At 42.7% G+C, this 24,218-nt stretch overlaps 2 protein-coding genes across 4 annotated transcripts; both read right to left on the bottom strand.

Moving 5' to 3' along the window:
- Positions 1 to 416: 416 nt before the first annotated feature.
- LOC311355570 (copine-3-like) lies at positions 417 to 9,724 on the bottom strand. Of its 2 annotated transcripts, XM_084475339.1 has the most exons (17): positions 9,612 to 9,724; positions 9,160 to 9,303; positions 8,310 to 8,489; positions 7,949 to 8,023; positions 7,772 to 7,843; positions 7,548 to 7,628; positions 5,811 to 5,900; positions 4,777 to 4,875; positions 4,586 to 4,672; positions 4,413 to 4,472; positions 4,142 to 4,275; positions 3,744 to 3,798; positions 3,593 to 3,644; positions 3,358 to 3,491; positions 2,683 to 2,919; positions 2,347 to 2,460; positions 417 to 1,597 (listed from the first exon to the last, which is right to left on the bottom strand). In XM_084475339.1, exons 2-16 carry the CDS (start codon positions 9,292 to 9,294, stop codon positions 2,350 to 2,352), a joined length of 1,602 nt encoding a protein of 533 aa, XP_084331465.1. In that variant the 5' UTR covers positions 9,295 to 9,303; positions 9,612 to 9,724; the 3' UTR covers positions 417 to 1,597; positions 2,347 to 2,349. The 2 variants fall into 2 exon arrangements, with proteins under 2 accessions (XP_084331465.1, XP_084331464.1); XM_084475338.1 differs by lacking the exon at positions 2,347 to 2,460.
- Positions 9,725 to 9,980: 256 nt separating this feature from the next.
- On the bottom strand, positions 9,981 to 23,959 carry LOC311355568 (copine-3-like). Of its 2 annotated transcripts, XM_084475337.1 has the most exons (17): positions 23,838 to 23,959; positions 23,236 to 23,440; positions 20,218 to 20,397; positions 19,250 to 19,324; positions 19,055 to 19,126; positions 18,876 to 18,956; positions 18,263 to 18,352; positions 17,113 to 17,211; positions 16,859 to 16,945; positions 15,810 to 15,869; positions 15,330 to 15,463; positions 14,807 to 14,861; positions 14,667 to 14,718; positions 14,100 to 14,233; positions 13,279 to 13,515; positions 12,500 to 12,614; positions 11,135 to 11,274 (listed from the first exon to the last, which is right to left on the bottom strand). In XM_084475337.1, the coding sequence occupies exons 2-16, from the start codon at positions 23,398 to 23,400 to the stop codon at positions 12,504 to 12,506; spliced, it is 1,632 nt and encodes a 543-aa protein (XP_084331463.1). In that variant the 5' UTR covers positions 23,401 to 23,440; positions 23,838 to 23,959; the 3' UTR covers positions 11,135 to 11,274; positions 12,500 to 12,503. The 2 variants fall into 2 exon arrangements, with proteins under 2 accessions (XP_084331462.1, XP_084331463.1); XM_084475336.1 differs by lacking the exon at positions 12,500 to 12,614 and having other exon boundaries at positions 9,981 to 11,274.
- Between the last annotated feature and the right edge of the window lie 259 nt (positions 23,960 to 24,218).

Genomic DNA, 24,218 nt, shown 5'->3' with positions numbered 1-24,218 from the left:
ATTGTTTGAAACGATACTACACAATGCTGTATACTAGCCTATTCTATGTTGTTCTTTTTAATATCCGAATACAATAGGCTGCTGTGCAGCGTTTTACTTTTTACCATGCAGTGAGTAATTTGCAGCTAATCCTGAAGGGAGTAGCACATTACAAGAGTTGAAAACTCCGAAAAACAACTGGACGTCTACTCAGAATACAACAAGTCTAGTTTCTGAGTAGACCTTTATATATAAAACAGACCATATCATTGAGAACATACAATATATAAAATACAAATATTTATGCTCAATGGAAAACTAGCAATTAGAATTGCATATGTATGCAAGGGCCCTAGGCAGCAATGCAAATTGCACTGACCTAAAAATTGCAGAAGATGGTTTGACCAGTGTAATTAAACTTGAAGTGAAAAAAGCAGTGCTAGTGGGATACTTTATTACATTTATTTTAACATCAATGAATTACTATGTAAATACAATTTCATAACATGATAATCCAGTCAACGACGAAAGATAATGCAGGAGAGCCACATTTGTTAAAATTGGAAATGCATGATCAACAATGAAATACACGTCATGTTGAATTAGGGTTAACGAGTGGATAGTGAATTTTGGCACATCAATGGATTGATGCTACACTTCTTTGGAAATGACACTCCCTTCTTTGGAAATGATACCCCCTTCTCGGGAAATATCATGAGTCTCCTGGATTGTGATTATTCAAACATTCCTGAGATACAAATCAAGTCATAGAACGCAAAAGAATGGCACTGTGTAATGACAAACGCATCAGAATATTACAAAAACAAACAAGCATTGGCCAATGACATAAAAAGATACACAAAAAAATACTTTGTTAATAATAAAATTACATGTTTTGTGCAAAATTAATATGGACCCATCTTACACATGTATATGCTTTTACTAAAAGACAATTATATGAACCCACGGGTGTTTAATGCATGCACTTGCATTAAAAATTAAACACATGCAGTTGTGACACAGAACACAGAAAATCTTCAAAACTAAAAGAAAATTAAAAATATAGAAAATTGTGCTGTGTATGTCGAAGATATATGTTGAATACATTATGCTATATATACACAGTGGATAACATAGAATAAAACATGCATGCGTCTTGCTAACACTTTGTAAATATCATTGTGTAAAATCCCATTGCTGATTGGCTAATGCAAACATATCCAACAGTGCAGAGTGTGAGAGTGTGCTTGGTCACTTTCACTGAGCAGAGCCAGGCAACATAGGCAACATTTGGCGCAGAAGGCTTGCAGATCGAGCTACGTTATGTGTCTAGGGATTCAGGAGGCTACCCTCTTGGGGTCAGGGGACGGTCTGGCTCAGGGACCTTGCGGTCCATACGGTACTTCTTTAGGTGCTGGTCCTTGACTAGTGGCGAGTTCCCCCCTGTAACCTGAGCCTCCCTCATCATGCACAATTAGACCGTCCCCACGGGAGCCGGAGTGGGGTTGGTGGTGTTGTTGTTGTCGGTGGGTGGGTTCAGGCCCATGGAGGTGAAAAAGCCCACCACCTGCGCGGGGACTTCGGCCAACACACTCCGGGCCAAGGCCTCTGGGGGGGCCTGGATCAGGGAGGAGACATGACACATCGGGGGGGTTTGATATCGTACACCGAAGACCAGAAATACATATCCAAAAGCACTTAACAGCTACAGAGTGAATGGATGAACTTGAAGAAGGGGTGGGCAGTCTACATGCAGTGAATGAATGAATGCTGTAGTCAAATAGCAGTCTAGTTTCAGCTTCCACTCTCTTGCTATTTCCAAGTCCTTGTGTATGTCAATGCATGTATGCGTTTTGCAATATACCTCTAAACATGAAACATCTAAAGACAATAGATCAATTAAAGCCTTGCCTTTGATTGACAATCAGACCTTGAAACAGAGACAATTTTTTCCACATCAACATCAGTGCATTAATAATGCAAGCTATTAAGGCAGCATAAGAAATGTTTAAAAACATTGGTAGACAAGCCAGCATGTTACAGTGTCACTGATATTTGAATGAAATCCTACAAGGCCTCAAACAGATACAAAAGAGAATAGATAAACAGGGCAATGGCAAGGGCAAGGGTCTCTTTTCTACACAATGAAAGAAAATCATCTCAAAAAACGACTGGGAACGAATGGGAAAGGGGGACGCGTTCACTTGAAGACACAAAAAAACGCTGCTGAGCATGAGGACAGAAAGTCATGCAGGGACGGAGGGAGAAAGGGTTCATGCATGAAGGTTAATGGAAAAGCGGCAAAGGCAGAAGGTTAAGGGTTTGTTTCTTGATGTTGTTATAAACAATTCTAATGAACCGAGGTACCCCCTAGGATGCACTGGCCTCCTTGGGAGGCTTCAGCCCAAATAGACCGAAGAAGGTGGCCACTTGCTGCGGGAGCTCGGCTAGTACGCTCTGGGCAAGAGCCTGGCTGGGCGCCTGTAACGACACGGATACACAGGGCACACAGGTGAGCTGGGCGTTCACCGGGCCCATGAATCGGTCGGAATTCGGACCCAGAGACTGGAGGCGACAGGAGAGTATCAGACTGTCTAGAGCCATGGTTTTTCGGAGTAATTCAACTAACAAATTGGCCGGTGGTTAGGAGCAAAGCATGATCCATGCGGTGACAACCTCAGAGCTATTGTCTCGCCCACTTACATTCTGGAAGTCCCTGAAGGGGACAAACTGGACGATGTCCCGCATGGCCGCCTCGCCGGTCTGAGAGCGCAGCCTCCCGTCGTCCCCGTCCAGGAATTCCATGGAGCTGAAGTCGGCCCCGCCCACCCCGATGATGATGATGGACATGGGGAGGCGGGAGGCATTGACGATGGCGTTCCGCGTCTGGTCCATGTCAGTGATCACGCCATCGGTGATGATGAGCAGCACAAAGTATTGCTGTGAAGATAGTTGGATTGTCAATGTCCAAAAATCTCGTAGCTTAAAATAACCAGACCATATGTGTAGTCAATGAAGATCGATAGTGATTTCAATAATGTTCTCAATAAAATCACTTCCTTTAACGCATATATTCTACAAATAAAAAATGCGGCCCAGCCTGTACCTCTCTCTTCGTTCACAATAATCATTCTACCGCCAGTTGCACAGCCAGTTAAGAGTTGACAGAACCCGGATTTAGTTTTTATTAATCTGAAAGTCTATCGCCTACTAACCAGCGAGGGGCTGAATCTCGCACATTGCGACTTCAACTGTAGTTAAGGAAGCGCAACTCTTTAATACAATGATAGGAAAATAGAAGTGGGTTTCGGACAGAAGCCTTCACCAAAAGAACCCAAAGACAGTTAAGACCTTTGCGGTCTACGGTAACGTGCTCACCGATGCGGTGGTCTGCTGGATGGCCTGTTTGGCGAAGCAGGCCACGTGGTTGATAACAGGGGAGAAGTTGGTGGGGCCGTAAAGCTTCACCTGAGGTAGACACACACGGTAGGCCTCCACCACCCCGGCCACCCCTACACATGCACAGTTCAGGGGTACATCACCTCTTAGGGGAAAACACATGGAACAACTATGGAAGACCAAAACCTGCCCTAGCGTGTATGTGGAAACCTACCAGAGCAGAAAGGATTAGATGGGTTGAAGTTCAGAGGGAACTGGTGAGAAACCTGCAAAAAGGAAACACCAAATCGGTTGAAAAAAAGAACCATGTGTTAATACAAACAGAATTGAACTGTCCGTAACCCCAATGTAACGCAAGTACTGACCTGCCATTGAGGAGGAACCTGAGCTCCAAATCCAAAGGCAGGAAACATCTTGTCACTAGGAAGGAAACATTACAACACACATGGTGAAATGCTGATTGAATGCCGTTGAAACTACCTTGTTTGAATGCAAAAACTACTTGAGATGGGGCATTAAATGAGACTGTCCATTTTCATTTGTTTTGCAACCAGCATCAGAATAAATGTCCATCACATTGAAGGATACAAAAGGACAAAATAATCCTTTTATTGTTTTAATTCAGATAAGACATGCCATATTGCATTACATGTTGATTTAAGCCTAATTGATGGCAAACACATTCATTATTGATTATTCATATTTTGGAGTACGTCAGGGACACTCTGGATTGGCCCGAGTGCAGGGTGGATTTTTAATTTACCTGTCGTAGTCCTGGATGACGTTGCCCACGGACCATGTGGCCGTGAGGTATTGGTTGACCCCCTGTGGGCTAATATAGTGGAGAGATTCTGGAGACCTGGGGTCACCGTTGGACGCCGTGAAATCGATGGCAACCTGAAGACGAGTCGCCAATGAGTGAAGAGCAAGGGATGGATTGGGGAGAGACATTTAGATGAACATCGATTGGTGCTCTCAGCCCACAATGAACACGCTTCTTACGATTTATGAGGACTGGAGGACACACGACTTACAGTAAAGTTCAGCTGACAACCTCCCATGATGTAATCCAAGAAGGTGTACTCCTTCTTTACCTAAAGAAGAATTTGAATGGCAAATGACTGAGGTCGGTAGTGAGTGATGAGTGCAATGGAAAATCAGCAAAGTCAAAAGAATGCATTCATGGCGAGCACGACTGGCTTCGAACCTCACAAAGCTTCACGCTGATGACGCCAGAGTTTTTGTAGCCCTTCTTCTTCTGTTTCTTTTTGCTGTTGACGCAGTCAAACTCTGCCTGAGGGGAGAGAGACAACACAGGCGTCAGTATCCATTTGGATGGGAGAGAGAGGAAACCAATACTGTCATCTATGTCACACACACGCACACACACACACGCACCGGAGAGGATCGAGTCGCCTCCTGGAAGCGTTTCAGCGTGGTCTCGCAGGATCCGATGAGGTCATGTGATCCGTCGTTGTCGTAGTCGTAACATTCCACCTAGCGGAAGATGGCAAAAAACAAACAATTCAACGTGCATAGAAACTTTTGCGCAGATAGATGCACATGCTTACAACATGCCATGTCCAGGATTAAAAAGCCAGTGTCACGTTTCACGGCAGTCATCACTTTGAATTACGTTTTCTTTTTTCTCTCCGAATAAATTTAATCTGTGGAAAGAAATCTAGATGATAACTATTTAACATTAACTCTAAACATTTTTGAAGAATGTGATGGCTGCCGTGAAAAAGAAAGATGCAGGTTGCAGGTGCAGGTTTAATAGCTGCAGTTAGCAGAATAGACAAAGAAGCATGCAATTTGCGTGATGAACTACTAAACTACTAAAGCCCTGATAGGCTTGGTAAGATGGAGGCAGCCCGGCCTTACTCAGAAGAATGACCAAAGGACCAGGTCAAATAATGGGCATTTGGTGATACTGAGTCGTAACCTACTGCTCAACTCTCCTCTACCATATGCACACACATGCACATGCACACACCTCACCCGTGAAATCATGGAGAACAAAAAGTCAATTAAAGACACAAAAGGCCTCGATGCCCAACTTACATGTTCAAAGCTGCTGGTAGACAAACGGGCTCACTTCGAAGGTTGAATATCCACAGAAAGGGGGGCCAACGTACTCATTAACATGCCAATATCAGGTCATTTTCCCAGAGGCCTTAGTGCTCAGATCAACTCAACACATTCCTAAATTTGTTGATGCCTTTGTGTGCGTGTGTGTGCGTGCGTGCATTTGCAAGCAGGGCAAAAGGTCATGGCTAGTTATTCACCCCATTATTCACCCCAAACCAGATTATGTATTTCGTGGAAAACAATGTAACCCTGTGTCAATGATCCAGCAAAAGCAGAAGGAGCACTTGTTGTGTTTGTTCAAGAGCCAGAAGGGTGGGGGAGAAGGAGGCTGGTCACGGTACCTTTATGGGTTTCTCCATGTCTCCACCACAGAGCGACTGCACCGAGATACGGAAGGGCTTCCATGTTGGATTCAGGTTGTTGTTCACCACCTGGGAACATTGAAAACTAGGCATTCATCTTGGATGTCTCTAAAAGGTTCTCCTGTATACCATCCAATTACAAGACTAATCTAGGAACTATTAACTACTTTCAAATAGAACTACCAGATTAAATTCCTTCGCTTATCTACATAGCTGGGACAGAGACTGCTTTGTTACCAATTGTCAGATGTGCATGATCTAGGGTTTAGCCTTAACTTATGGGGTCAGAACAGTCTCATTAATAATGAATGCACAGAGAAGGATTCATAAATGTATTTTGTGATTTATATATAAATTACTCTCTTCTCACAAATACATTTCAATGCACACACAAATGGATATCGGCATGTATAAATGTAAAATAAATCCATAAACAAAAATAAGTTTCACAAACACATTTCTGATCCACACACAAATGTGTCTTGTTTTAAATAAATGTAATATATCCATAAATATATTAATTAAAAAATATTTGCAATTTTAATCAAAAATGTATTTGGATGTTGTTACATTTTTATACAAACTGTTAAACTTGAATTTACAAGATGCTTTTCATTTGTGAACTTGTTTGCATTTGTGTGTGAACTGGTTTGTATTTATATGTGGATTTTTGAGACTCTCCTGACGTGGCTGGATTCACAAATGCATTTTTTTCAACAAGGAACTTTCTGTAGCCAATCAGTTTTCAGCCAATCGCATGACTGCAGTCAAACGAGGGGTACCTCACCATGGCCAGAGCACAGCATTTTCTCTGCCGTTGCTTTTCGGTAAAATAAAAAAAAGTTAATGAACTTCACTGGTAAGAGTTCAGCCTCAACATGGCGTCTGGTAATGTCAATCCCGATTCAAGTATAAGTGAAAAATGTCTAGGCGTGCATGAATAATGTATCATGAATGTATTGTAGCGTTTTAATACTACCGTTACCGAGGTACGCGTAACCGAGGTACGTGTTACGAGGTACCCCTCATGGGATTGTCATGTGATTGGCTGAAAACGAAGGAGGCATCTGATTGGCTACAGAGAGTTCCTTGGTGAAAAAAATGCATTTGTGAATCCAGCCGTGTCAGGGGAGTCTCAAAAATCCACATATAAATACAGACCAGTTCACACACAAATGCAAACAAGTTCACAAATGAAAAGCGTCTTGTAAATTCAAGTTTAACAGTTTGTATATAAATGTAACAACATTCAAATACATTTTTGATGAAAATTGCAAATATTCTTTTAATTCATATATTTATGGATTTATATTACATTTATTTAAAACAAGACACATTTGTGTGTGGATCAGAAATGTGTTTGTGAAACTTATTTTTGTTTATGGATTTATTTTACATTTATACATGCCGATATCCATTTGTGTGTGCATTGAAATGTATTTGTGAGAAGAGAGTAATTTATATATAAATCACAAAATACATTTGTGAATCCTTCTCTGTGCATTCATTATTAATGAGACTGTTCTGACCCCATATTAACTTCACATGATATAATAGTACAAATAGGGAATGACATTGCCTAGTTGTGAAGTTTGATGTATACTTTAAATCATCTATACTTTAAAATATAAACTATGTAATCTTCTGTTATTACACAACAAATGCATGTGAAGGTGTTCGGTCAAAATACAACCATTAACAGCAGAATCTGTGTACCTCTGTCCTGTGAGCTAGCTGCCACCCAGTTTCTGTCTGCTTGTAAAACTCCAAGTAAGGGTCAGACTTTCCAAAGAAATCCTAAAAATACCAAACACAAAGAAGAGAATGAAATAAAACTGGAAATCTCTTGGAAGAAATTGCATATTTTTTCACTGTTGTACAATTTCATAATGCATAAGGGGCAGTTGCAGTCACTTCCACAAAGTTATGATGGTCTGCACCTTGTTATCCAGTTTCCTAGCTTCCACCTCAAAATTGGCCGCTCTGTTGTCATTTATTTCTTCAGCCATGACCTTTTGGGGAGACACAAAAGGATCAAAAAACCAAGGGGTCAAGGGATGGATGTGATGATAGGATATTGCATCTCTTCTCTCTCCATTTCTTTATTCATTACTTACCGTGATGGTGCCTCGCCCTGCCGGAGTAGAGTTCTTCAGGATGAGCGGTCTAGTTAACTTCCTGCTGGACACCACCTGGGCAAGAGGAGCGCGCCAGTGACTCTACAGCCTCTTAATACAACCCCTCTCAAACACACCCGCACCCTCAGCCATGAGCCTGACCGCCTGACCACCTGTGAGCCTGTGGCCTACACAGTAGACTGTAGAAACCCCAACAAAAAAAAATCTAACGGGCTGTGGTGCTACATGTGGGCTCTGATTTCACAGCCAGTGATGGTCTCTGGTTGTGTTGTGTATAGAGACACACGTGTTGCATTACACTCCACTGCATCAAAGGAGCAGAGTGACAGAGAGGCCTCACCTGCCCCATGGTGCACTCCAGCTGTCCCAGGAAGTCATCGTCACTCAGGTCCACCGTTTTGTTGTCAATGTCGTAGATGCCAAACTGCAGCTTCTGCACGATCTCAAAGTAGTAGTCCACCACAAATTTCTTGGCAAACTTGGGGCTTAAGCAATTCTGGACCTGCTCTGTGCGACCAACCTGTTGAAATACAATGGTATTTTCTGTGGTTCTTTGTGACATGGGCATTTCAACATGAGGTAGGGCTAAGGAAATTCCTCTTAATCTCAAACTTGAAGAATTGTACTTAGTGTACAGTACAAACTCATCAAGTTGTATGCATAACACTGGCGTTTATTCAAGTGTATATGTCAATGTTGTTGTCTATGTTTAAAATTATGATTGGGAGCTGTCCATTCATTATGTTTTTTGCTACGCATCCTTTTGCACTGTCTGTCATCAATCACTTTTGTTCAAAAGCAGGGCTGCCAACTTTTGGGTTTTGGCCAGAGTGAGATTCTGTAGAATCTTGTAATGCATACCTTATAGCAGAGTGCACGGGTGTAATTGTTGACGGGCGGGGGGGGAGAGAGTTTGTAAAGGAACCGTCGGGGAGTTTGGAAAGGAACGAACGCGTCTCGGCTTCTTTTTTTTTTTGCCGTGAGAATTTGGATGTGTGGCGTGTGTCACACGGTGAAACCGTGAGAGTTGGCAGCTCTGCAAAAGTATTTGCACTGAATGTCGTCCAATACTGAACCACATTAATGGCTTCAAGAAAGAGTGTCCCAGTGCAGGTTCAATGGTCATTACGTCACGCCTGTCCCTGTGGACTCTGGCAAGCCAACACATTCAGCCTACCATAAGTACTGACCTCATACCAATGGCCCTCCTTGCTGCTCATCAGCAGCACACACAGAGGGTCTGACTTGGAGCCGATATCTTTATCCAGGAGATTATCACAAGTCACAGTTAACTCCACCTTCGTGACACATTGTGTAGCAGCCATGACTGACGACTGAAAACACACAAGCGAAGGAGAGGGGCACTGTCAAAACACTGGGCAACCACTTTCGAAGCAAAGCGACGTTTTCCTTACTGTGCGTTTGTGTAAGTGACGTACAAGACGTACTAAACAAGCAGTCTACATCAGTAAGCTTTTCTTTTTGGTCCCACGCTACATTGACGTAAGTTACGTGACGTCAATACGGAGCAGTCGAGCTGTTCAAACATGTACGGCGTCTACTAAGCTTTTCACTAGCTTAAATTAGGCGTCACATTCTCGTTAAAGGGATATTATACGTAATAAGCAAACTTGCCACCTACCGTCAAATATTAAATGGTTTTAGGTAAGATAAACGAGTGAAATAGAAGAAGATAGCTGTCAATGTTGCCACACAAGTAGTTCGGTGGTTTGGAAAAAACACCCCGCCCTGCACAACCCTCCCTGCACCACTCTTCCTGTCGATTAAATGGTCTGCCTGACTCAGGGTGCGCTTGTTTTGGGAACCGCGTTGCGGTGGCGCTAGTGGTAGACACCAGAGAGCTATCAGCAGGCCGTACATATAATACAACTATATTCATGATAGGCTGGTGGTAGGCCTATGACTTGCTTTTTGCAACATACATATATAAAATCTGCGAAATAAATACGACAAAAGATTTTGTTACAATTATTATTATTAACGACAGAGTTCAGAATAATCACTGCTGTGCAGGCACTGAAAGTAGCTACGTTATCAAGAGTTATTGCATTAATAATGACATATAAACGTACTTACAACAGTGCTCTATATATTTATATTAAATCAAAGACCATTGAGTGTGAATTGTAGACATTAAACATAAATGTAAAACATGTTATTGATATAAGACACTGTTGGACATAATATATAATTAAAAAAACACGATTATTTACTACAGCTAGATGGCATGTAGGAAGATAACGTCACTCCAGGACCATTTTACTGTAGATACATGCTAGATTAACTATTAAACAATTCAATCTTAATGTGGTTATAGTTTAAAGTTTGGCGATCCTAAATAATCTGTGATTAATTGTCAATATTTTGAGTCAGAGCTGTTTAACAGTCAAAATGTCAGAAAAGGATAACTCTGAAATAAAAATGTATAAACCATTTTGTAGAATTAGTACAAAGATGTTTACATGGAGAACGCCTGAATATTGTAGGATTTACAATCACTGCACATGACAATATGTTACCAACCAACTGGTTACTGGCTCTCCACTGTAAACATTGCTAAAGTGCAGATTTCTTGGCGATGCCTGAAACCGTTCCGAATGTGTGGTTATTAAGGGTGGCTGCCTCAGGCAGGGCTATACATCATTGAACAAGAAATGGCCATTCAATAACATTGTGGACCACAATTAACAAGTAAGCGAAAACATGTTGATTACTCTAAATTACTCTCAATAAACATAAAAAGATCCTCTGTAGGTTTACGATGATATATTCGGAGTGGTTTTCAGAGCGAAAAACATGTTGTTATTGACTTACTAAACATGTCGAGCGAAAATACTGTAATAGTCAATAAACCCCTGAGACTCATGCATTTTTTTTCTCTTTCCTTTTCAAATAACTTCATTTGTCAGCAGAGTAAAAATGCAGTTCTTGGCAGACAGGAGAATAGGTTATTCTTGCATGAAAGATCATGTCATATCAGGTAGGCTTTCCATGCTGTCGTTGTTGTAGTACTTGAAAGTGTCCAGTAGGATATGTGGTTTGGGTGTTCTCCAGAGATATCCACTTGTTGAGAGTGACCCCACGTCATCGATGCCCCAGGTTCACCATGCAGCGCTGGGGGCTGAGGCCTGGGAGTCGGGGGCAGTTGGGGCAGGGGCGATGTTGTCGTTTGTGGTCGCGTCTGGCGGCGGCGGTGGTGGTGGCAGCTTCATGGTGCGAAAGAAGTCCACCACCTGACCTGGGACCTCGGCTAGGACGCTCTGGGCCAGCGCCTCCCGTGGAGCCTGGAGAGGAGGGAAGGAGGAGAGAGGATGAGGAGAGGATTAGATAAGGAACGGAGGAGGAGAGGGTGGGCACGGGGGGACAGAGCTGTAGTGAAGCCAAAAGAGCAGAGCCAGTGGAGAGTAAAATAATCTAGATGAATCTTTGAAAAGGTCAAGGTGAATCTCCCTACAAAAACCACAGGTGGCTTTACAAATAAAAAAGCCCAGGGTTCTTTATTGCTCTCTGGCTTTAAGGCTTTATCTTCCAAACTTGAGGGTAAACTTGTCCTCATGGCTGATGGATAGATAAGCAGCATTTGCTACAGTCCACCGGTTAGACAGGTAGACTGATCTATCCAGCATACAATAGTACCCTCTAAGCCTGGGGCATGAATACAATGGGGCATGGGTACATGTAAAATGTTAAAGCAATTAATTAACAAACAAACAAGCAAGGCGAACAAGAATGAGTACAGACTGCAGTTGTGAGGTGTGCTGCAGTGAATAACACGGCTTACTAACTATTATACAAAGCCATGCAGCAGCTTCCTAATGGCCGATTCAGAGAGCATTCATCTCTTTAAAGGGTAGGCGGGGCAACATCACCTCATACAACTGCTACTGTGATTTTATTCCCAATATCATTATTTTTTCAACCAAGTCTGATCCCTACTTCTGTCTAGATAGACATCTCTTAATTTACAAGAAGATCTTGGTGTGAACAGTTTTGAAGGTCTGGTTGTCGACCCATTTCACAAAACTGTGCCGATAGACAAATTTGTGTTTCGGACCTAGCCTGGGGACCATCCTGATCACGTGACCTCACATTCTGTTACGCTACACAGATCAGTCTGGACCTTGTTGCTTCTGGAGACGTCATTACTGTTTAGCAGCGGCCTGTAGTTTACGTCATCAACCATGACGCAGTCCCTGATTTGCCCCGCAACGTTATCAACCACAACACATGCATTACAATTTCTGGAACTCGAGGTTGGCAGCAGGAGATCCAGACGTTGTGTAGAGAAACAGAATGGCAGGTCATATGATCAGGATGGTCTCCAGGCTATTCTGCAGCAGCAAGAGCTGAGAGCCCCTTCATACCCCCACCGCAATGCGTTGTTTGTATCACAGGGGAGCTCATCACCCAGAGATGCTAATGCTGTCTAAATCTTTACACACAGGAGGGGGAAGTGAAGCAGGAAAATCGATCAAGGGGTGACAGACAAGACGAAGGGGATGCGCCTACGCTTCTAGGGAGGGCTGGGTTCCGTGGGAGGCTTCAGCTTGAACGCATGGAAGAAGGAGGCCACTTGGTCAGGCAGCTCTGCCAGTACACTTTGGGCAAGGGCTGCTGTTCCTGCCTGAAATGTGTTGTGTAGACATTTACATATATATGCGTTACGCTGACTTCAGAAATCCCCAAATCATCCGATAAGGCCTGATGACATTGCTGTTCAGAATAAGTACGATTTAACTAAACCTCTGTTGGTGCTGTTTTGTTTGTTTGTATTAGGATTAGCTCAAATAAATTCAAACTTGAGGTTCTAGTGTATTGGTTGCCATTTGGGTTCTGTCCAGAATTGATTTTGAATCCCAAAGAGATGCACTGAATATCATAGCTTTGTTTGACAAGCAGCTAAGAATAAAATAAGTATTTATCTTATATTGGTTTTAAACAAAAAATATTTAAAGAACAAATAATCGAAGGGTAATACATTTCTGTCAATCAAAAAATTGAGTATTCATTCAAATGGATTGGAAAATAGTTTTAGCTGTATTTAAGGGACATAGACACCCGATCACAGAACAACACACCTCATGCGGTCTCCACTGCAATTTGCAAAATAAGTGTTGTGGTGATTAACGCGTGGAGCAAGCATGAAACAAAACCCATGTTAAGATCTGGTGGTACTTCATGTGGAAATAGAGTTTGAGAATAGACAGCGGGTCTGAACAGGGTCTTTATAAAAGCAGCACGACACACAGAAGAAGGGCAAATGTAAAAGGTTCTCCCTGCTTGCTTACGCGTTGGAACTGCCGGAAGGGGACGAACTGGACGATGTCCCGCATGGCCGCCTCGCCTGTGGGGGAGCGCAGCATGCCGTCGTCGCTGTCCAGGAACTCCATGGCGCTGAAGTCGGCCCCGCCCACGCCGATAATGATGATGGACATGGGGAGGCGGGAGGCGTTGACGATGGCGCTGCGCGTCTGGTCCATGTCCGTGATCACTCCGTCAGTGATGATCATCAGCACAAAGTATTGCTGGTGAGGACAGCCAGACAGCAGGTGAGGGAAGTGTGGATAGGGTAAAAAAAATTAAAATAAAAAATAAAAATAATATGAAAATAAAAGGTGAATGCTAAGTAACTCTGGTCAACCCTACCTATTCAGAGTGACTTAGCATTCATCTAGATGCAGATGGTAATTCTATACATTTTTGGAAAGTTTTGTGGAGGTTATTGACTTGCAACACCTTGGCCTAGCCACATTACGGATAGACAGAAAAAAACGAACTATCCCTTTAAGAAGGATGGACTTCAAATGCTGATCCCCACTACTACTATCCACTATTATAAACTATGTAAATCTGTCCGAGGCTCACAATTAGCACGGGTAACTTCCTGGCAGAAACAAACCCACTCCAAACCACATTTAGACCGTTTTCCTACATTTGCTATTTGGCAAAAGTAAAAAAAACAAGAATATGTTCCATGCAATTGCTAGAAACCTTGACGCATGGTTAACGGTTGCTCTGTTTAATCCATTGAATGACCTCATGTTGTTAAAAAGTACTGCCATTGCAACCACACCCAAACATGGAGGCTTCAGCTTGCCCAGGAACTCACTGAGGCAGTGTTCTGCTGCATGGCCTGTTTAGCAAAGCAGGCCACGTGGTTGATGATGGGAGAGAAGCTGGTGGGTCCATAAAGCTTCACCTGGGGAAGACACTGCTGGTAGGCGGCCACCACCCCTTCGATGCCTGGAAACGAACAAAACAAGTGTACTCATGACTCTTAAATTCAATCAATGAGGGATAGTGTTGGAGCTGAATGATTCAGGGAATGACCCATATGGTCATTCTTTCCACAAATACTTATTACATACCTAGAACTACATTTGTTTTATTTTTAATGCTCAATAAACTAAAGAAAACCATTTTAGAGAGATGATGTATTCTCAGTGATGGTTTAGCATCTTGAAGCGATAGGACCTTTTGTTTAAACAAATATGTAGAGGCAAGTTCACCATGATTTAAGCTGTAAGTTATACTATTTGTGAATAATGATGTTAAAAACATATTGCCAGTACCTTTTAAACTGTCAGAAAGTGCTAGGCAAATAAACAATAGAAATCAGTCGTGTGTGCGTACAGCCGTACAGCACATGAATTAGCATGCACTGGCTCTGACGTACCGGCACAAAAGGGATTTGCAGGGTTGAAGTTGATGGGGAATTCATGGGATACCTAGGGAGAATCAACACACCACACCTCAGTGAAGCCCTGTTCTGACTGGATCTTTATAGACAAGAGGCGTGTTGGACACTAAGCTAACCTGCCAGGAAGGGGGGACCTGTGCTCCAAAACCAAAGGCTGGGAACATCTTGTCGCTGTAGGGGGGCAGGGGGAGAGGGAAAGGCAGAGGAAGGGGGGAAAGAGAGGGATCACCAATAAGTCATACTAACCACCCATTATTATAAACTCATAACTCCTGGGTCAAGTGGACTGTATTTTTGCATAGTCCTTTAGCCAAAATTACGGTCTCACATGGCTTCCTAGACAAGGTTTGAATAAGATTTATAATTTAATGTTGGATATGGTCCAACTCCCCAAAAGTAGGAGAAGGCGGAAACCTTGAGAAGGGACACACACTATTAGGCTGGAAGAGAGGTGTTTGGAAAACATAATGTTTCTTCATCGAGAATTACAGTGAATATTTTGAGATATCATTATGGAGCATGTAGGGGCCAGGACACCATAGTAAATTAACAATGACTCCAGAGAACTTAATACGCAATGAAAGCCAATGGAAATCTATTCCCGTGAATTAATTTGCGTCATTGGATGCTGGGACTCACCTGTCATAGTCCTGGATCACAGAGCCCACGCCCCAGATGGCAGCCAGGTACTCGTTGTAGCCCTGGGGGTCTATGAAGTGGAGGGACTGGGGGGTCCGCGGGTCACCGTTGGAACCTGTGAAGTCTATGGCTATCTGAAGCAGAAACAAGATGTGGATTAGAGGGGATGAGGTAGTTGATTCTGATATCTGCTTCAGTCCATGATCCACACTTATCAATTATAAGTGTTTATCTTGGTTGGCTGATCGTTTATCAAATACAAACTTAATACATGCTTGCACACCTTTGTTTAAAGATAAGATGATTGCCTGTTAAAAGTTCAAATTAAACGGGTATAGTCCGAGTCTGTTCGGCTAGACCCCATATAAGATGTACAATAACAAAAATACAAAACAAAAAGTTTCTTCTCATTTTATGAGATGGTAGACTAGTCCTTTTGCTGAATGAACAGATCCCCAAAAGTATCTAAAAACTACTTACTGTAAAGTTGAGTTGACAGCCTCCCATGATATAATCCAAGAAGGTGTACTGCCTCACTATCTGCAGATAAACATCGATGGAGTCCCAATTACATACACTCATCGTGCTTAGATGTGCAGCTGGTCTTTAGAAAGCCTCGCCCCTAAGGCTTGTAATGGTGTACATATACAGTATAAAAATGACATCAATTCACAGTATGGGACTGAAATCATAAATACACTGGCTTGACCTGACGAGAAGAAGAGTGACTACGACACACACACACACACCTCAATTTTTCTTCTTTTCTATTGATTTAAGCTATTCAACATTTCTTTACGTCTTAAACTGTTTCACTTTATATATAAACTTCACTTCAACTTCACTTTGCACTACAGCACTCACATTTTCTGCAGTAAGCGTCACAGTGAAGCTTATAGTTAGTAAACTACACAAAATATTGAAAAGGATTGCGACACACATTTTCTGTGAAGGTCAGCATCCAAACAGGTCCCTTTGAGTTAGTTAACTTATGAATGGAAGGGTCATGTTATATTTTGGTGGTTGTGAACTGCTTCATTGTGAGTGGCTACCTGATAAAACACTAGCATGCCCGTGGACATGCTATGGGCTAAGTAATGCTGGTTTGTAAGCCGTTGTCTGGTTCAAGTAAATAGAGAGGAAGGGGGGGGGGGGAGCTCCAACCACTTATTTAGACTGTGAAAGTTTACAATTAAAGCTCTGCCTAAAAACAAGAAAAGATGGCATGTTGATCTGTTTAAATTAAATGTAGAAGTATTAATCATGTTGTTAATTCTCATTCTCATACAAGTGTTGCGTCTCATTCTCCTTTAACTAAACATACACATGTTTCATGTTTCACAAAACCAGTGCTTTGGAAATTAATGCCCTCCAAAAGTTTGAATAGATCTAAAACAACCACCGCAACAACATTCCTTATGTCCTACATTAGAGAATATTATGAAACCAATCACTTCTGACAACCTATGGAGAAACAAAACAATAAGTCAAACAAATAGTGAAAGAAATCTATCAAAGACCCAACATACCTCGCATTTTTTGATAATGATCACCCCAGAATTTTTATAGCTCTTTTTCTTCTGCTTCTTCTTGCTGTTGATGCATTCAAACTCAGCCTGGAAGGGGGAGATGTCATAAAACACGCACATCTGTATCAGAAGTCACACCAATGAAGCTCTCTCTCACACACACACACACACACACACACACACACACACACACACACACACACACACACACACACACACACACACACACACACACACACACACACACACCTTACCGCATATGACTGGGATGACTCCTGTATTTGGGCCAGGTTTGTCTCAAAGGTCCCTATGTAGTCGTGGGACCCGCTGTTATTGTAGTCATAGCACTCCACCTAGCATACAGGCAGCAAGGGATAAAAATAATGGCTTTTGATTGGCTTGGTAGATAGAAAAGTGATAGTAATTTATTTTGCTAGGATTGGAATTAGGATGGACGGAGGACAGGGGAAGAGAGAAATACATGATTTGACGGATCATTTTTTTAAATCATTGCATTTCTTCTCTTGTCCAGGAAATGGAAAAAGGGGGTCACTCATTGGCATTCTAGAAACGTCAAGACAGGATACACAGTCCAGCAAACATAATGCTGTCAAAGGTCTTCAGATGCAATTTGATGTTCACATGGTCAGACATCTCCTTGGCAACGCAGTTGAGAATGCAGGCATTTCAATAAAGGGCCTTTTTTTACTGTGTATCCTTCTGGTTCAATATAACCAGTATCATGATAAGGCGGATGGTTTGAGACTGCACACAGAGAACACAGGAGGGGAGATGGTAGACCTGAAGACTAGCAGGAGCTAGGTCTAGCCCACTAATGATTACCACCCTGGATGAGTAGCAGAATAACACACTTTGACCCCTTTGATGAACTCAAAACAAGCCAAAACTAACAAATCAATAACTTTGCCCAGCAATACAGAGCTCTAATCTGAAGCACACACATCAAAAATTGTGAACTCACTTGTAGCACTGTCGACTGGGAAGTGCCAAGCTCTGACAAGCTTGTTGTCCAAAAAGAAAATGATACACACATCAGCTATAATGGTTTTGTTTATGCTGGATATGGGAGCACAACACATGACCTGTTAGGTCATGCGTAGACAATACGGGTGATTTTAGCTCCACAACAGCATAGTTTAAATACAATTGTACAAGAGGCATCCATGAGCGATTAGCTTCGGCACTTGGCCTGCAGCCCCATACCTTTGACCGAATCACAGCCGTGCTGATATTCAGTATAACAGCACTCTAATGATTACCAACTCCGGAGGTCATTTGTCTTCATTTTAGGGAATTATTACTACACAAATAACACAACACCGTAAGGGTGTATGTATCCATGCTTCTGTGTGTGTGTGTGTGTGTGAGTTTTTTTTAGTGCACCTTTATCCGTCTCTCTATCTCACCCCCACAGAGCGACTGCAGAGGCACCATGAAGGGTTTCCACGTGGGGCTCAGGTTGTTCATCACCACCTGAAATGAGGAGCAAGAAAAACACCCTGCAGTGAGCTGATGTACAGGCCTGACACTAGCCATTGCGTGTGCAGCGATAGGAGAGGACTGAGGTTTGAGGCATGCAAACGCCTCATTATTGTCAGTGTCTCAGTTTTAGTGCCTTTTCATTGTGTGATAAAAGTGAAACTGTTCTGATGTCTGAGAGAAACAATGCTAGTTGTGTGTGTGTGTGTGTGTGTGTGTGTGTGTGTGTGTGTGTGTGTGTGTGTGTGTGTGTGTGTGTGTGTGTGTGTGTGTGTGTGTGTGTGTGTGTGTGTGTGTGTGTGTGCGTGCGTGCGTGCGTGGCAGTAGCTCTTCTCGTTGGGTCAAGCCAGTGTATTTATTTTTTCAGTCCCATGCTGTGACATCTGTGACACCTCATGTTTGTATATGAACACCATTACGAGCCCTAGGGGCGAGGCTTTTTTTTTTTTAAGACCGGTTTCATGACAGTCATACACATCTAAGCACGATCAGTGTGTGTTATTTCCTGTTTCCTTGCCTCTGTCCGGTGAGCCAGCTGCCAATCGGTGTCGGTTTGCCTGTAGATTTCCAGAAAAGGATCTGAGAGTCCAAAGAAATCCTAAAAACAAACAAGGCAACTTCATATGCAATCAAATGGCATTTGATTTATTCTTCTGATTCTTCCAATCAGCAATTAGTTACATTAAGTGACTCCACCTTTTTATCCAGTTTCCTAGCAGCCATCTCAAAATTCACCACTCTGTTGTCTGTCTTCTCTTCAGCAACAATCTTCATAGAAAACAAAAATAAGAATATATATAAATATATAGATAACTGTATGTGTACACACAATATCTTCGATAATCAGAAACAAGGAGTAGCCCCCTTTACATGGAGATGCTAGTGACCTACTGTGATGGTCCCCTTCCCAGCCGGTTTCCTGTCTCTCTGCAACAGGGGTCGAGTCAGTTTCCTGGAAGACACAATCTAAACAAAATGACAAAAAATAGATTCATTGTATTAATTTTTATACATGAAATCGGAGCCTGTTGAGTTTGATTTGAAGCGGTTTTCGACATTGATATACAGTATTGGTATTTGTTACCATTGAGCAAGACTATGTTGTTGTGGTGGAATAAAGCACATTTTGGGGAAGCACATTGTTTTGGAAAACACATGACATTTTGGGTGCTTAACTTCTAATCTAATTGACTTCCAAATGTAATAAAAAACTGAAGTGGAGATTTTCTTTTGGTGAAACAGCATAAGTCTTGTGCGTTTGGGCCGACCGCCCAGACGGATCCGGCGGAACGAGTCCGCCTTTACAGAGATATTCCTGAACACAAAGGAAAACGGATCGTTTTCACCCATGTGGACGGGGCCTTAGCCTGGAAATCCAGACCCACATCTAGAAAGCTGTAGGGTCTGGCAAAGAGCAATGAATATGGCCCAACTCGAGGGGCGGAACCAAGCATGCATTTGAAAATATCAATGCACGCAATTGGATAACACTACGACCAATCTGAAGAATACAAGGGGTGACGTATCCAGACCAGTGGACCGCCTATATGAGATACACCGATGTGATTGGTTAATGTTCTGGGTTTGGGCAATCGGGGAGTAAGTATATTGAGCAAATTCAAATTGTGCTCTTGTGAGAAGGGTACAACACACTACTGTTCTCGACAAAGTTGTGATTTTTCAACCCTGATATCTCACCGTTTTATTAAAACCTGTTAGTGAAAGGTGCAATTTTAAAGCAATGTAAAACAGTAAAACCTCAAACGCTTTAGACCTGAGAAGCAGCACACTACTTTAACTAAAAAACGCATCTAAAACGGCTCTGGTATAAATTTGCCTTCAGGAGAAACTGTCCTCACCTGGCCCACTGTGCCCTCCAGGGACCCGAGGAAGTCATCGTCCTCCAGATCATAGGTGTCGTTGTCGATGTCGTACACAGAGAACCGGATCTTCTGCACCACCTCAAAGCAGTAGTCAATCTCAAAGGTTTTGGAAAACTTTGGATCTAGGGAATTGTTGATTCGTTCCGTGCGCCCGACCTGGACAAACAATGTTATTTCAGACAAGCTTCCACGGAAAAAAGGGAAGATCTGTTTTTGCAACATTGTTTGATAAACACAAGAGTTAAGTTATTATTATAATCGTAACAATCACGCAGACCCAGTAGATCGGTCCTATGTTCCAGAGGGGTATTCCATCAACCAAGCTAAGCGTAAAGCCAGGCTTATTTCGCTTAGCCGGGCTTCTTTCAGCTAGAGTTGCGTTCCATGAACGTGACTTAAGGGAATCTCCGCTAAGTAACCATGGCAATTTATCCGACCAAACTAACCTGGTCGGGATCAGGTTAACTGTCAGGCTAACTTGAGCGGTGTTTCAGAGAAATCCATCTGTCAGCAACAATTGTACCATCAGAAGGTTTCGCCAAGCCTAGTCCTCACAATTTTGTCATAAATGTACATATATGAAGTACAAACAGCGTATATTTTCACTAAGGGTCTGAGATTAAATGACGCAAATGAAATAATTCAATGAATTGCTATGTATTGTTACTGTGGCTATTTGTTCAACACATTTTTACACAAATCTATGTATTAGGCCTATCGCGTCATCAGTAATCAGCGGCTGGGTGAAGGGTCTAGCACTTGCCCTGTGATACGTGCGACCCGAGTTCGCGTCTAGACTAAAGCGTTTCATTCTTGACGTTGGCTTCATTTTGTAATTAATTTTATTAATTCCCTAATTAAGAATATTCAAATAAATGGAAAATAAATGGCATGAAAAGTAATTTGATTTCTCTAATAGCCTAATCCTTCCTATATTACTATTACTTGCATGGGGATAGAACCCCGGACGACCGGGTGCAAGTCCGACACGTTAACTCGAGACTATCTCCCTGCTTTTAAATCCATGGTCAATATTAAATTAAAATATGTTACGCTTAATACTACTTATGCATTCAACAGATCGCCGATTTTTGTGCCAGGCAGCCTCCCTGTTTCTATTAATGGTTACGGTGTTCCCTTTTTGAGTTATTATATGCGTGTACTCCTCATAGACCTCCACAAGCAGCTTCTGGTCGCCGCTGGAAAAGATCCCGGTCGGTCCTTTTCGGACATTTGATCCATGATTCGACATTCACGGTTCTGGGCTGGTTACATATCTCGTGAACGCGCGTAATCCACGATAACGTGAGCCTGGTTTGAACTAACCTGAGCAATGCGCGGCTGAACTGCGTTGATGGAACGGCTTTAGCCTCAAGTGGAAGTTGGCGCTAGTTCTAACCAGGCTTAATCAACTAATCGCCGCTTTCGTTAGCGACTTTGATGGAATACCCCCCCGGTCCCCGTGTAACCTTGTTTTTATTATTGTATGTACAGTGGGGAGAACAAGTATTTGCTACACTGCCGATTTTGCAGGTTTTCCCACTTACAAAGCATGTAGAGGGCTGTCATTTTGATCATAGGTACAATTCAACTGTGAGTGACGGAATCAAAAACAAAAATCCAGAAAATCACATTGTATGATTTTTAAATAATTAATTAGCATTTTATTGCATGATATAAGTTTTTGATCACCTACCAACCAGTAAGAATTCCGGCTCTCACAGACCTGTTAGTTTTTCTTTAAGAAGCCCTCCTGTTCTCCACGCATTACCTGTATTAACTGCACTTGTTTGAACTTGTTATCTGTATAAAAGACACCTGTCCACACACTCAATCAAACAGACTCCAACCTCTCCACAATGGCCAAGACTGGAGAGCTGTGTAAGGACATCAGGGACAAAATTGTAGACCTGCACAAGGCTGGGATGGGCTACAGGACAATAGGCAAGCAGCTTGGTGAGAAGGCAACAACTGTTGGCGCAATTATTAGAAAATGAAAGAAGTTCAAGACGACGGTCAATCTCCGTTGGTCTGGGGCTCCAATGATCATGAGGAAGGTGAGGGATCAGCCAAGAACTAAACGGCAGGACCTGGTCAATGTCCTGAAGAGAGCTGGGACCACAGTCTCAAAGAAAACCATTAGTAACACACTATGCCGTCATGGATTCAAATCCTGCAGCGCACGCAAGGTCCCCCTGCTCAAGCCAGCGCATGTCCAGGCCCATCTGAAGTTTGCCAATGACCATCTGGATGATCCAGAAGAGGAATGGGAGAAGGTCATGTGGTCTGATGAGACAGAAATAGAGCTTTTTGGTCTAAACTCCACTCGCCGTGTTTGGAGGAAGAAGAAGGACAAGTACAACCTCAAGAACACCATCCCAACCGTGAGGCATGGAGGTGGAAACTTTATTCTTTGGGGATGCTTTTCTGCAAAGGGGACAGGACGACTGCACCGTATTGAGGGGAGGATGGATGGGGCCATGTATCGCGAGATCTTGGCCAACAACCTCCTTCCCTCAGTAAGAGCGTTGAAGATGGGTCGGGGCTGGGTCTTCCAGCATGACAACGACCCGAAACACACAGCCTGGGCTACTAAAGAGTGGCTCCGTAAGAAGCATCTCAAGGTCCTGGAGTGGCCTAGCCAGTCTCCAGACCTGAACCCAATAGAAATCTTTGGAGGGAGCTGAAAGTCTGTATTGCCCAGCGACAGCCCCGAAACCTGAAGGATCTGGAGAATGGAGGAGTGGGCCAAAATCCCTGCTGCAGTGTGTGCAAACCTGGTCAAGAACTACAGGAAACGTCTGATCTCTGTAATTGCAAACAAAGGTTTCTTTAAAAAATATTAAGTTCTGTTTTTCTGATGTATCAAATACTTATGTCATGCAATAAAATGCAAATTAATTACTTAAAAATCATACAATGTGATTTTCACAGTTGAAGTGTACCTATGATAAAGTATCAATCATGGCCTGGGCGTTTCTCCTCCACACTGACCTCATACCACTGGGACTCCGAGGAAGTCATGTGGATCACACATAACGGATCGGACTTGGAGAACACGTCCATGTCCATGAGATTGTTACAGGAGACGCTCAGCACCACTTTAGATAGGAACTGAGCGTTCCCGGGCCCCGCCGTCGGGACTGGTCCAGCAGCCATGACAATCTCTCGTCCGTCAAACACACGCGAACCAGCGGCTCTGTGAACGTAAACGGCAGGAATGTGTGAATCCCGCTATTACTTTTTACAACCTCATGGTTGCGTACTACTACTAGGCTATACGTGGCGTGAGGAGTGAAAGCGATGGGATTTTACCCGTACTCTTTCATTAACAGTTTCCCGTGGTGCCTATGTAGTCAGATTTTAAGATGTTAAGTGGAAGATAAAAGCACATTCCGTTCAAAAACGCGTTACGTTCCCCACTCCGTAACGTCAAACCAAATATCCTGTTAATGTCGCGGTATAAGCCGTTTCAATTCATACACATGGTTGGAATTACAGTATAACACAATGGTAAAATATACTCGCAACTTCCATATTTACCAGTGTATGCTACATAAGAACAATTCAATGTTGATAATTTTAAGAGGTCTTACCATTCGTCGTTTGCGATAGATTCGTTGTCAGAGTTGGGGCACCGAGTGGGCGTGGCCCTCTGCTCAGCACCAGGGTGTGTTTGTTTTCGGTACTGGTAGTGCCGTTGTTCTGACAATTTACGGTGTTCTGCCAGTTTATGCTCCCTTGTCAGATTTTGCTACCATAGTGCGACTCGAAGTCAGAGTCTATCAAATCATGCTACCCTATCAAAAAGTGCTACCTTATGTGTTTGGTAGCGTATTTGATCTGTAGACCAATTGCCTCTATAAAACGATTGCAGCAACGTTATTTTACACCACTTCTCACCCAACGTACACTGTAAGAATATGGGGAGCCTATTTTGATGCTGTTTTATGCTGTCTTTATTGAAAATGTCAGGG

Source organism: Micromesistius poutassou (assembly GCF_964030765.1).
Source record: "Micromesistius poutassou genome assembly, chromosome: 11".
Lineage (NCBI taxonomy): Eukaryota > Metazoa > Chordata > Actinopteri > Gadiformes > Gadidae > Micromesistius > Micromesistius poutassou.
This window is presented reverse-complemented; position numbering and strand designations above follow the sequence as displayed.